The following is a 13,379-nucleotide window of genomic DNA, read 5'->3' as shown; positions in this document are numbered from 1 at the left end:
TCTTTCCCTTTCTGCTTCAATGCCTGTGGTTTGTGAATTGTGAATTCCTTAGACACCAGGTTTAACATTATTTAATGGAGGAGTTTAGCTGGAAAGCATGCAACTCATTTCAAATGAAATGAATAGTAGCAACACAAAGACCCTAGTGAGTCATGGTAACAATTCAGCCAAGGACTGCAGCTTTGCCTTTGCTATAAGAATGAAAATAGAACCTCCTCAAGTGAGTTACCAGCACTCAGATACTCTGACTGGGTTGGGGCGAGGACTGCAGAAACCAATTAAATCCTAGCCAACTACAATATGTACAATACTGCATTTCACTTCCCCATGTTTTATTTCAGCTTTCTCCTGTCCCTTCAGACTCTATCACCTACTTAATAAAGAGAAGGAACAAAACATCACAAATGTATTTCAAATATTGAATTAGGAAAGGGTACTGCTAAAATACACAAAAGAAAAAAGAACAAATCACGATATGACCAGAATTAAGGATAACAAAAAGTCCTTTTTCAAATGCATAGGGAGTAAGAAGAAGGCACCAGGTAACGTGGGGCCCCTACAGGACAGGCTTGGCAATCTAGTGATTGCAGCAAAGGAAAAAGCCGATCTCTTCAACGAGTTCTTTGCCTCCATATTTCTGAGCAGAGACTGGGACAACTCCCCCACTAGGATTACAGACAGACTCAGGGGACACAACACCATGCCTAGGGTCAGGGACAATCTAGTTAGGGAACTGCTGGAGGGGCTGGATATGTTTAAATCAGCAGGTCCGGATGCTCTTCATCCGAGGGCACTGAGGGAATTGACGGAGGTCATAGCAGGGCCCCTGGCATGGCTGTATGAGCAATCGTGGTGCTCTGGCCATGTACCAGAGGACTGGAAAAGGCCCAATGTGGTCCCCATTTACAAGAAGGGGAGAAAGGAGGACCCGGGTAACTACAGGCCAGTTAGTCTCACCTCAGTCCTTGGGAAGACCTTTGAGAAAATTATCAAAGAGGACATCCGCGAGGGCCCAGCATGGCAGGTAATGCTCAGGGGCAACCAACACAGGTACAATGCAGGCAGATTCTGCCTGACTAACGTTGTTTCCTTTTACGACCAGGTCAACAAGTCCTTGGATGCAGGCATTGAGGTGGATGTCGTCTACCTGGACTTCAAGAAGGCCTTTGACACTGTTTTTCACCCCATGCTCATAAAAAAACTAGGCGACTGCAGCACTGATGCCTACAGTCAGATGGGTGGCAAATTGGCTCGACAGTCACACCCAGAGAGTGGTGGTGGACAGGTCATTATTGACCTGGAGGGATGTGGGCAGTGGAGTTCCCCAGGGCTCGGTCCTCGGGCCTGTGCTATTCAACATCTTTATCAGCAACTTGGAGGTTGGAGTGGAAAGCATACTGTCCAGATTAATTGATGACACAAAGATGTGGGGAGAAGTGGGCACGCTGGAGGGGAGGGACAAAATCCAACTAGATCTAGACAGGTTACAGAGGTGGGTGGATGAGAAAAGGATGGAATTCAGCACAGACAAGTGCAAGGTGCTGCATCTAGGGAGCAGGAAACTGAAACACATCTATAGGCTGGGGAACACCCTTCTAACAACACAGTGGCTGAAAGGGATCTTGGAGTCATTGTCGACTACAGATGCATCACAAGCAGGCCCAGGGAGGTGATCCTTCCCCTGTATGCAGTACTGGTCAGGCCGCAGTTGGAGTACTGCATCCAGTTCTGGGCACTGCACTTCAAGAGGGATGTGGCTAACCTTGAGAGGGTTCAGAGGAAGGCCACTCGCACGGTCAGGGGGCAGCAGGCCAGGCCCTACAAAGATAGACTAAAGGGCCTGAATCTATTCAGCCTCCACAAGAGAAGACAGAGGGGATCTGGTGGCTGTCTATAAACTCACCAGGGGGGACCAGCAGAAAATAGGTGAGGTTCTGTTCCCCCGGGCACCACTGGGGATAACAAGAAATAACGGCCATAAATTGATTGAGAGTAGGTTCAGGCTTGATATCAGGAGGCATTACTTTACGGTTAGGGCTATGAGGCTCTGGAATGGGCTCCCAAGGGAGGTGGTGATCTCCCCTACCTTGGGGGTATTCAAGAGGAGGTTGGATAGATATCTGACTGGGGTATTATGATCCCATTCCTGCCCAGGGCAGGGGGTTGGACTTGATGATCTGTTCAGGTCCCTTCCAACCCTAGAAACTATGAAACTATATTTAGAGAAATAAAGCTGGTATTTTCATATACATATTATTAACAGTGTGAAACAAACAAGGAAAAAGGCACAGAATAGATGCAAATGGAAGAGTCTCACAGTGGTTTTCAGAAGTTCGCATGGCATCAGTTGCTTGGTAATACATTAAACAAGAAGCAAGACATTTTCAAACTTTTGGAAAGGTACAGGAAAACTGATTTTACTGACCTCTTTTGGCAGCCTCATCAACATGTCCTTGCAGCGCTGCACACATATCACTGCCTTTTGAAAATCCCCTTGAGCAACAGCCTAAGAAAGTAACAGATGTGCCAATAAACTGTTAAACAATTTGTCTTCAAAAATAATTCCATATCCTGCTTCTCTAAGAAAGTGTATCTTCTATGCACTCTAGCACATATGGCATAGCCAGTTGTAACATGAGAAAACTATACTTAACATCCTGCTAGCAGGTTTTCTTATACAGTAGCACAAGGGCATTTTATAAAAACATGAAGAGACACTCTCCCACCCTAAGATTAGTGTGAACAGAAAGAACTAACATGATAATTTCCTTCAAATGCTAAAACTGCCATTCAAATACAAACAATATGGTATGAGACAGCTCAGCAGACTTAATATTCTCTCTCTCCAGCCGCACTGGACTCCCCCTTATTCCCCCCTACACTCCCCTTCCAGCCATACAACTCAAAGACTGAGTTAAAATTCTCAGACATTTTTGGGCTAACTGTTGTGTTTTGGAATCTTCCATTTTTGATTCTGAGATCCCAGTAAAGCATTTTGGACTTTGCATACAAAACACACTGGTAAATAGGCCTCCTTATGTTTGCACCCCAATGTCTGTAACACCCTGTAGCATTACCAGTACCAAATATGCAAAAATATCCAGTCAAATCTCCTGACCAAAATCATTACTAGATTGCTTTATAAATCACAAGATTTTTCTATGTATATTTGGGATGTTTCATTTGCTTTTAACTCTTTGGAGTAGATTCATGACTAATTTTAATGTAGTCATGAATCTACTAGCATTTGTTGTAATGTTCATGAGTTTGTAGGTTCAATCAAATTATTATGCACTGCAAATTCCTTCCTGTGTGCAGCTTTTTATCAGCCACCTCTTAAATAATGGTACTTCAGTATTATTCAGCTACTCCTTAGATAGTGGTACCTGAGCTGCAGAATACTGGCACAGAGATAAATAGCTGTGAATTAACCAATGTTCCTAAAAATATGTTGTTCGACCATGGATTCTAGGGGACCCAGGTTCCAAAGTAACCTCACATATCTTGCTTCTTCAGACAATGAAACACAGAGCTTCCTTGAGTGTACTTAATTTAAGACTCAAAAAGATAGCTGGCTGCTTTATAAAGACCCCCTGCTAGCCAAATCAAAGAGAAACAAGTGTTTAAGAGAGTATCTAAACAATACTGCAGAGAAGATTATGATAAATTAGCAGAGATACCTATCTAAAGGGAACATTAAGAATATTTACATAATTGCAACGTTGAGGGCACAGATCAAATTTGAGACCTTACAGCAAAGCAAAGCTAAGTAAACTTTTTTTTTCATTTGACAACCAGAGTTCACACTGCTAACAAGTGGGTCAGAGCTCTCCTTTCACCATCCAATCACTCCAAGGCTGGTGACACGCACAGAAAACTGGTCAGGACACGTACTGATTCAGCCTGGTAAGACAGCACTTTGAACAGGTTCTTCTCCACATCAGCTTTGTGCACATGTATATCTGCTTCCCCATTACTCCTCTTCATTAATCTGGTGTACAGGTTTTCTATACTCTGGAAAACAAAGCAATCATCCAGGGAGCTATTACTCACCTGTGAAATGTACAAATAGGCACATTTGCAAGAGACTGGAACTAAGCAGAAACTTACTTTTATAGCAATCTCAAGAAAACCGTCAGCAAGGACAGCTTTTCCAATATCCACCCACCCTTTTCCTGTCTTCATGGTCATCTAAAAAATAAAAATAAAATGTGTCTTCTGAAAATTCATCAACTTCCAAACCAGTTGATATTGGCTGTCATTATGTCTGTACATGTACCTAATACTGCAGCCTTTACAATTAATTTAACAATTGCCTCTTTATATACAGTTCCATTCATTTTGATGCAGCACAAGGAGACTTAGAGATTTCATGAGGATGCTGAAACAAAAAGTCAATTAATTTTTCAACATTTTATTGGACTGATACCAGAAAGGTGGTGCTCTTGGCTGATATGTGCAAGACCTCAGAAGCTCCTTTTCACACTACAGGATGAACTGTTCACTGTAGGTTTACTAAAGAAGCCAAGGTTCATAACAGCATTCCTAAAAACTCCTCGCTATGGTGGGAGAACCAGATGTCCTTATGATGATATAAGCCCACCCCTGGCATTTCCTGAGAAATTCAAGGTATGTATTTCACCCATTTTCCTGAATGACACTACCACCTCCAAATAACATTCCAAGATTTCCATTCGTGATCTACTGCTCTACTTATGCTCATATTATTTAGCTACTTACCAGAATCTGCCTTCGCACAGTTTCTTCCGAGGAACTGTTATCTTCACACAGCAATGCTAGCCTACAAGCAATGTGGCGCACTGCAAGAAAACAATGTATGCACATAACTGGGAGGGGCACTTCTCCCCTTTCAGTCCTTATGACGGCAAAAACTAAGAGAAGTTACTTCTTCACCAATTAGAAGTGATAATTTATTGGCAAATGTAACCTCCCAAAAGCCTAACTACCTAAGCACTGTTGTGTGTGTCGACTGTTGTGCTGACTTCCAGTTTACTGTAGTTACGCAGAAGAGCTTAGTATTGACATTCTCGAGTGCAGGTCTCTGAGTGTAAATCTGCTATGGGATTACCAGTTCTACTCCAGGCAACATCCGAGACCAGACCTGTATGGAAGTCCACTACCGACAACAACAACCTGTAAAAATTTATCCTCTGCAAACTATGTAGAGTAATATTTGTTCATGCCATATGAGACTTGAGCCCATTCCAACTAGTTAACACACATTTCACCCTTCATTTCCATGAGGGGAGAATTAGACTCCACGTATGCAAGACCAGAAGACCCCAGCCCCTACATGGGTATAAACTCTGGAGAAGACTTCACTGAAATTGAAGTCTTCTGGAGAACACTTCAACCTCATTCTGCATTGGATGCAGAACATTCTGATGGCCACAAGGCTTGTGCTGCAAAGCAGCCCCAACCTTAGTTATGCCAAAAGTACCATCAGAAGACAGGAAACTATCCATAACAGTTGACACTGAATTACACCACAATTTTATCTATTATTATTATTATTATTATTATTGCTAAAAGTAGCAGCACGTTTTGCAATGTACCAGACACATGAAAACACAACCTCTGCTGATTAGAGCTTAGTAACTACAAGTATGTAGGACCTGCTCTGCCTCAATTAGAAGGTGGCGAAATCTAGAACAGCATATACTAGTGCAATACTGGAGCACTGGTTCAGTACTGACCAGACAAATGTATTACTTACCAAATTACATAGATTCCTGCACCACTAATTCTCTGGGTAGGTCTCCCCATTCAAGGACTGACCCTGATTAAAGGAGACCTACAAAAATAGGATTGGTACACTTATTGTTTCTTTATGACATGTAAAAGAAAGCCTGAAAGTTCTTTATTTATTTTTCTTATAGTTATATAATAGTTTCAGGTCTTATCTATCTTGTGAGACTTTTGTGGTACCTGGAAAATTTATGATATCATAATATCATAAGAAATATAAGATAGAAAACTTCACCAGCAAAGACAGTATGTGAATTTTAGCCAGACTGTTTAAAGCTGCACTTAAAATGTATTTTTCTTAATACTGTCTTATAAAAAATGACTAATGAACACTTGGGATAAAGTCTTTAAATAAGCCTATAGCATTTTAGTGACAATGCAAGTGCTTAAATTAACTCATCCTGAAAATTCCAAAATCCCCTCCAGCTAAACAAAGGCAGACAAGATTAGCATCCTTTATATTTCTAAAGTAAAAATAAACAGAGCATTTTTTCACATCTTTCTATACAAGAAAGTAGTAACGAGAAAAATGACAACCCATTTTTTTTTTAATATTTTGAAGGTCTCCCTTAACTATGATACAAGATCTGAGGAAAATATATCTTACACCAGTCAAAATTTTATACAAAGCTCCTTCCCTCCCTTTTGCCTTGGACCATCCCTCCCTGTAGCATGTTTATAACTCAGATTCTGAAAGTAAAGCTCCTAGGGCAGACACAGCGGAACATATAGAATCACAGAGCTGGAAGGGACCTCAAGGGTTATCTAATGTGCAAATTCAGGATTCACCATTCCTAAAATATCCTAGACAGATCCAGCTTCTTCCTAAAAAACCCCAAGGAAGGAGATACTACCGCTTCCCTGGGCAGTTTATTCCATCTTTCTACTGTTCACACAGTTAGGGTTTTATTTTCTCTTGAGATTTAATTTAAATGTTTTGCTGCAGTTTAAAAAAAACACTGCCTTGAACCATTTTTCTCCATCTTCTTTATGGCATACTTTCATATATTTGAAAACTGCTATCATGTCCTTTGCTCGATCTCCTTTTCCCCCAAACTAACCACACACCTAGTTCCCTCAAACATTCTTCACAGGACTTGCTTCCAGTCCCTTTATTATCCTCATCACTCCACTCCGAATCTTCTTTGGTTTCTCTACATTCTTTTGTAAATCTGAACACAGTTCTCTAGCTGAACCCTAACCAATGCTGAGTAAAACAGCACTTCTTGTGCCTTGCACACAATTCCTCTGTTAATGCAACCCAAAATGGCATTACTTTTTTTTTTTTGCAACAGTATCACAGTGCTGATTCTTGTTGAGTTTGTGATCTAAGACAATCCCATGCTCTTTTTTGATACAGCTACTGGCAAGCCAGTTATCCCCATTCTGGTTGTGGGTGTTTGTTTTTTCTTCCTTAGGTGTAGCATCTGACATCTGCCTTGATGCATTTTATTTTGTCATCTATAACCCATCCATTTGAATTTTAATCCTATCTTCCAAAGTGTCCACAAACCCTTCCAGTTTTATGACATCTGAAAATCTGATCTGTATTCTCTCTATTCATGAATCCAAGTTGCTAATCAAAATGTTAAAATAACAATACCCAAAAGAGATCCCTATGAAAGCCCACTTGAGACCAGTCTAACATGGGATTAATTCAACATTTGCATGCAGTTATTCAACCAGTTATAAACCCACCTAACAGGAATTCTGTCTAAGCCACATTTCTCCAGCTTATCAAAATGGCACGTGGGACTGTCTCAAAAGGCTTATCCACTAAACCTGTTTCCCCTGCTAAAGAATTAAAAGTTTGATTTGGCAGGATTTGTTCTTAAAAAAATCCATGTTTGCTTTGATTTGCTAGCACCCCTTCATTCGCCAAACATTTACAAATTAAATGTTTTATAATTTCCTATAGTAATTGAAATAAGGCTAACTACAGAGCCTTCTGATCTCCCCTTTTAAAAACAGTCAATATGATAGCCCTTCGCCAGCTGTCTTAAGACCTCACATGTCATCTTCATGTTTGCAAATATTATTGCCAATAGCCTTAAGAAATCTCCATCTAGTTCCTCCAGCAACCTGTGGTCCCAAATACCTGCACAGAAAGCAGGAGAGGATGGGGGTACCAAGGGAGTTTAAAGCCTACTTCTCCTGCCTACTAGTACTGGTGCTATTATAGGACAGGGCCATTAGCTCACATCAAGTAAAAGTAACCTTGAGGTTTCAAAATGTCCTTAGGGTTTGCTTATACAAATTTTACCATACTGGTTTGTATCAATATACCTCCACAGTCTAGATGTTTATACTGGTATAAATTATTTCCAAAAATAAAGCCACCGCTTAACAGAGCACGGGGAAATGCAGATCACAGCTTCTTTCCCCTGGTCATAGCTGATAACAGCGTCTTTCCTCTTTACCAGCAGCAAGGAAGGAGACTAATATAAGAGCTGGAATATGAACTCTGTATCACCAGTGGAACATTCTTGAACTGGAATTATCCTTCTTGAACTGATTACCTAAAATAGCTGCATGGTGCCTTGCCTATTCTTGTCAGAAAAGATCCATGCATGTTTATTACATAAAAAGTTAAGGACAAGTACCATCAGAGAGCTTTTTCTTTTTGCTCTGGACTATAAAAGAACTGAAGTCTAGGACATACATACATACATTTAGCTCTTTGCTCATCATTGATAAATGAACCCATTCGCTTGGTCACAGCCCAGTTCCACAGGTTTACTGAACATTCTTCAACCTAGGAGAGGAAGGAAAATTCACTCAGAACAGAATTCACTTTTGGCCTGCTTTTAAGGCTTACTTGAATTTACTGTTAGAAACGCAGCCATCTTTCCTGTATGACATCTCAAAGAATCCGTGTAAGTGTGTATGTTTATTTCTTTTAAAGCAGAGGCAAAAGCTGAGAGACTCTTGAGAAACTATTGCATGAACTAAGTGGCTCCAGAAATGAATCTACAATAGTGATTTGAATAAAACAGGCATAAGATATGGACAACATGAACTCTATTGTGCTAAAAACAAGAATGATACTGTATAATTATGATAATTTCAGAAGATTTTCAGCTAGCATGAGTTACACATTCTAGTTTCAAATGTATTTCGTAGCATGTTAAGATACTAGTTCACATCTGAGCTTTTGTGGACATTTCTACAATAAAATAAATTAGGTAAATATTTATGCCTAAATAAATCAAAAGAGTGTTATGACCAGAAACTAAAATGATCTAATCAGACATATGATAGATGGCAGTATACCCTATCAGTACATATGCCTTCTTTCCATCAGTGCTTTCAGTCATAATTTAAAATTTTACAGAACATGAAATTCTTTACATGAAATGCTAGAAATGAGAAACATTTCAAAGTCTTTGCTTTGTTTCATTAGAGCATCTTCTTGAACAGATTTCTTTTCATCTGTCACTTCACTCAATTGTCTTTACATGCATTTCTGACAAGTCCTTTCCTGACTCTCTCAACCTACGACTTGACTTGACCCATCTGTCTGGGCTGAAATCTCACAAGCACATAAGATGTGTGCAATAGCACATTCACTGCTACTGACAAACAACTAACTTACTGGGATCTTTCAAAGCCTAACAAGGATGTTAAAAAAATTGGGAAGGGTTTAAGAAAGCTCCAAGAATGATTTCAGGTCTGAAAGACCTGCCTTATAATGCAAAGCTCAAGGAGGTCAATTTATTTACCGGTAGTTTATACAAAAGAAGATTAAAAGCCAACTTCACTGGGGTATGCAAGTTCATCCATGGAAGTTTTCCAACAGTACAGGATTCTTTTAACCTAGCACAGGGATCAGCAGCCTGTAGCCTGCAGGCCAGGTCTCATTTGGCAGTAGGGGCTCTCCCTGTGCTGTGCCACAGTTGGCTGGCAGGGAGAAGTGGCAGAGGTGGTCTGGTCCTAAAGTTCACACACCTAAGATCTGAGCCAAGTCATTCCAGTCCCCCACCGGAAAACATTTCCAACCCCTGATCTAGCAGGCAAAGCTAAGACAAGAGACAACAGCTAAAAACTGAGCCTAGACAAATTCAGACTTGAAGCATGGTGCAAATTCCAAAGTAAAAAAACCCCCTTGGAACAGCATACCAGGAGATGTGTTGGATTTCCATCATTTTGAGTCTTAAAATCGAGACTGGGCATTTTCCTTAAAACATGGTTTAGCACAACCAGGAGTTATGGCCTCGATACAATAGCTGGGTAAAATTGTATGGCTCATGTTATGCAAGAGGTCAGGTTACATGGGGGATAATAACGGTTCCTTCTGGCTTTGGATTATAAAAATCTATGAACCTAACAGGAAAAATATATTTATATAAAATATTTCTGAAGTAAAAGTTTCACTAGCAGCTTAGTTAGGTAACAGGCATCCAAAAGGTAGCATGTTATAAGAGGGAACAGGACTGCAGCTGGAAACAACCAAGATGCCTTCACCTCCCTTATGTACATCATTGCATAATAGGGCTGGAGGGGGTTGAGAGGATCACCCTCTAGATCCAACCCCTGGCATGAACACTACTCCTAAATCATGTATATCTGATACTTATCCAATTTCTTGAGAACTTCCACTGAAGAAGTTCACAAAATCTTTGTGTGCTAACATTTCCAAGCAAGATTTTGACAGGGATATTTAAAAATGGGAGAAGTTTGCAACTTTATTTGTAAATCATCCTTAACTAGGATTTTGGAGGAGGGGAAAAACCAAGAACTAAATTTATAAGCTTTTACACAATTATCTCTTCTATTTTGATTAGGTATGAACTATAAGCAATTAAAAAGCCAAGACTCCAAAAGTATTAACTCATTTACAATGCATCTACAGTTTATCATTTAGGTGGACATTTAAAATTATAACTAGTAATCACTAATCAATGTGAAGCATGGGAAAGATTTTTACTAAGAAAACTTCAGTGTTTTTATATTTTGATTTTGGAGTGTTTGTATTTACAATTTTAACATCTTCATTATTCTTTTCTACATTTATTTTACTATTGTGCTTTTTTTAGTCTTTTTGCATTCTTAGATTCAAAAGTAAAAAGTCACAGCATCTCATTCATGTCAGTAATGTTGACATTTAAATAATGATATTTTGCCTCAGAATTCAAAAAAATTAATACATATCATTTTGAAGGACAGGTGGAATCCCCCACTTGCCAGTTGCTAATGTTTACTATTCTAATATTTACATTATTTTTTTAGAAACACCTCTACTTTCTTCAAATGTGCTAATGGAGAAGTAGAAATGTTATAGTGTATGCTCTATAGTTATACAAAACATAAGTAAAACATGCAAAAATGTAAGTGTTCTTATAGATTCTCAGTACTATGACGACTCATTATCTGCAGCAGCCAATGAGCATTCAAACTGCAGTAGGTACTGCTCGCCTCCACCTTGGCTGTAAGAACAGACTGTTTTTAAATATCCAGCTTTGGGATCCAACAGTCCCTGGCCTTCTACCTCAGCCTCCTGAATCTCGTCCTCTGCCTTCTTATCCACATTTTCTATTTCAGAGAATAGTTTGTCAATGATCTCAGGAACGTTGGATGGGGCGTCTCTCTTCAGCAGCTCTTGAACAAGCTCTGAAAAATAAGGTGCATGAGGCAGAAACAGAGTGAGCACCATACAAATGTTATGAGTAGCACATCATCTCTGAACAAGTCTGTACGAGCAAAACCTATTGGTTTACATTTTCTTCATATTTTCCTGGCTAATAAAAAAGCACAAACAAGGAGACCAAGAGAAGTTGAACAAAGTAACTCCTGAGAAACAACTCTATCCTAAAGAAAATTTATTTTAGTTAAGGCATAAGGCTATATTCTGCTAAACTGCGGCAGTGAAATCTACATTTGTCAAAGGAACTAAACATAAGCAAAGAGTGCAGAATGTGGCACATCTTATCTGTGAATAAAATGTCTGCTTCCCCCAAGTCTTTTGTTCCCTCCTAAACAACTTTTATTCTTGGGCCCTCTGAAAGTATAATGTACAAAACCTGTATTCAGGATCTTTGATACTGGTAAGCCAACGCCAGCGCTTCCTTTGAGGATAATAGAACAACCTGCCACCACCGATTCTAGAATCCTAAAACCCCCATGCATCTTTATAAAAAGAGAGAATACTGCTAAATCTTTAAATTCCTGCCCTCGGCTTAAAAGGAAAAAGTCGGACTTGATCAGGTGCTCTCTCAACCACTCACAGAATGTGGAAGGAATGAGGTTGCTTTAGTGGGTTTAGTGGGTAAATCCCTTACAACAGCAGCTGGAAACTACTCCTCAGAGCGGTTTAGGGGACCAAATAAAACCTTTTTGCCCTCCCTTGTCTCCAATTCCATAGTTTTTCACGTGCTAGCTTAAATATCTACCCCCAGTTGGGCGGCCAGTAGCAGCACTACACGGTACAGACATGAGAGCCCAGCACCTTGCTAACAAAAACCCTGACTCTGGTCCAGAAGCAAAACGAATCCCTCCCGCACCTCTGCCCCAGTCACTATAATGTTTGTTTTACTCAAGTCGACGGAAAGCTCCCTGTAATCTCTGGCAAGAGAGAATAGTTTTAACTTCCAAAACAATAACCTGAAAAGGCAAAACAAGTTTCGTCCAAGTCTCTTAACTGATGAACTCAGGAACACACAAGGCTCTGCAGCCACTCTGCGAGTTTCACAAGTTACCTTATTACATATTGTCCTAACAAAAATGAATCTGTCGACCGCATTTCCTTTCCTGTAATTCTAGCACGCCAGAACTAATCAAGCATTACTTTTAATTGCAAGTTATGTAACAGAGCGTGCCCTTTTCCTTGATCTGGAACAAGTTATCAAGTACCTATTTTAGACTCCAAAACTAAAACAAATACAGGTTGCTATTTCCTCTGCAGCCGTGCGCTCAGCTCAACTAGGTACAGGGCGAGACACGGCCTTCACGTCGAACGTTACGCACTGGTCACTAAGCTTTTGGTTTAGGGCCAGAAGTATTTCACCCGGGGCAGGGCCTCAGCAGCCGGAGACGTCCCGCTTCATGGCACATCTCCCCTGACGACTCAGCCTGTTCCTGGCGGCCCGGCTCCAAGGCAAAGCAGCTCGGCACCACTGAACAGCCAGACTGCCCCGGCAGTCGCCGCTGCACACCCCGGACGTGCTGCGTGTCTGCCGAGGAGGCTGCCGGCTCTGTTGGAGCCTGCTCTCGGGACGCCACCGCACCCAGCGCGGCGCGCAGCCCCGACGCCAGGGAGGCAGACGCACGCCACTGTGACACTGGAAAACCCCGCCGGCCTCCCGTCTACACCAGACACAGCTTTTCATATCGATTGTAACGAGCGCCCCATTGCTCGTCTCCTGGGCGCTCGTCTCGAACTCAAGGCTGTCCTGCAGCACGGCGCTGCGGTGGCACCGGAGCACCGCTGGAGCAGAGACGGCGCAGGAGGGTTTCTCGGGGGAGCTCTTGCTCTTCTCGGAGGCGGGAAGCCGGGTGGCGCGGCGTGGCACGGGGCAGGGCAGCGCTGCACTGCGCTGCACTGGGAGATGGAGGCTGGCGAATGGGGGCGACGTGGAGAAGCGGGGTGCGCAGGGCCTGCAGCAGACCAGCCC

General features: G+C 41.3%; 1 protein-coding gene across 3 annotated transcripts in view; it reads right to left on the bottom strand.

The window, feature by feature from the left end:
- Positions 1-12,666, bottom strand: part of TEX11 (testis expressed 11) — a 59,709-nt gene extending 47,043 nt beyond the window's left edge. For 2 of the 3 annotated variants that reach the window (XM_025205079.1, XM_025205080.1), the window contains exons 1-7: positions 12,619-12,666; positions 11,258-11,379; positions 8,440-8,524; positions 4,741-4,820; positions 4,111-4,191; positions 3,895-4,014; positions 2,426-2,506 (exon numbers count right to left, since the gene is read on the bottom strand). In XM_025205079.1, the coding sequence (XP_025060864.1) occupies positions 2,426-2,506; positions 3,895-4,014; positions 4,111-4,191; positions 4,741-4,820; positions 8,440-8,476 (399 nt within the window). In that variant the 5' untranslated portion in view covers positions 8,477-8,524; positions 11,258-11,379; positions 12,619-12,666. The remainder of the gene's footprint in view (positions 1-2,425; positions 2,507-3,894; positions 4,015-4,110; positions 4,192-4,740; positions 4,821-8,439; positions 8,525-11,257; positions 11,380-12,618) is intronic. The other variant, XM_025205078.1, reaches the window with a different exon arrangement.
- Positions 12,667-13,379: the final 713 nt, after the last annotated feature.

This window comes from Alligator sinensis, unplaced genomic scaffold, assembly GCF_000455745.1.
Source record: "Alligator sinensis unplaced genomic scaffold, ASM45574v1 scaffold1059_1, whole genome shotgun sequence".
NCBI lineage: Eukaryota > Metazoa > Chordata > Crocodylia > Alligatoridae > Alligator > Alligator sinensis.
This window is presented reverse-complemented; position numbering and strand designations above follow the sequence as displayed.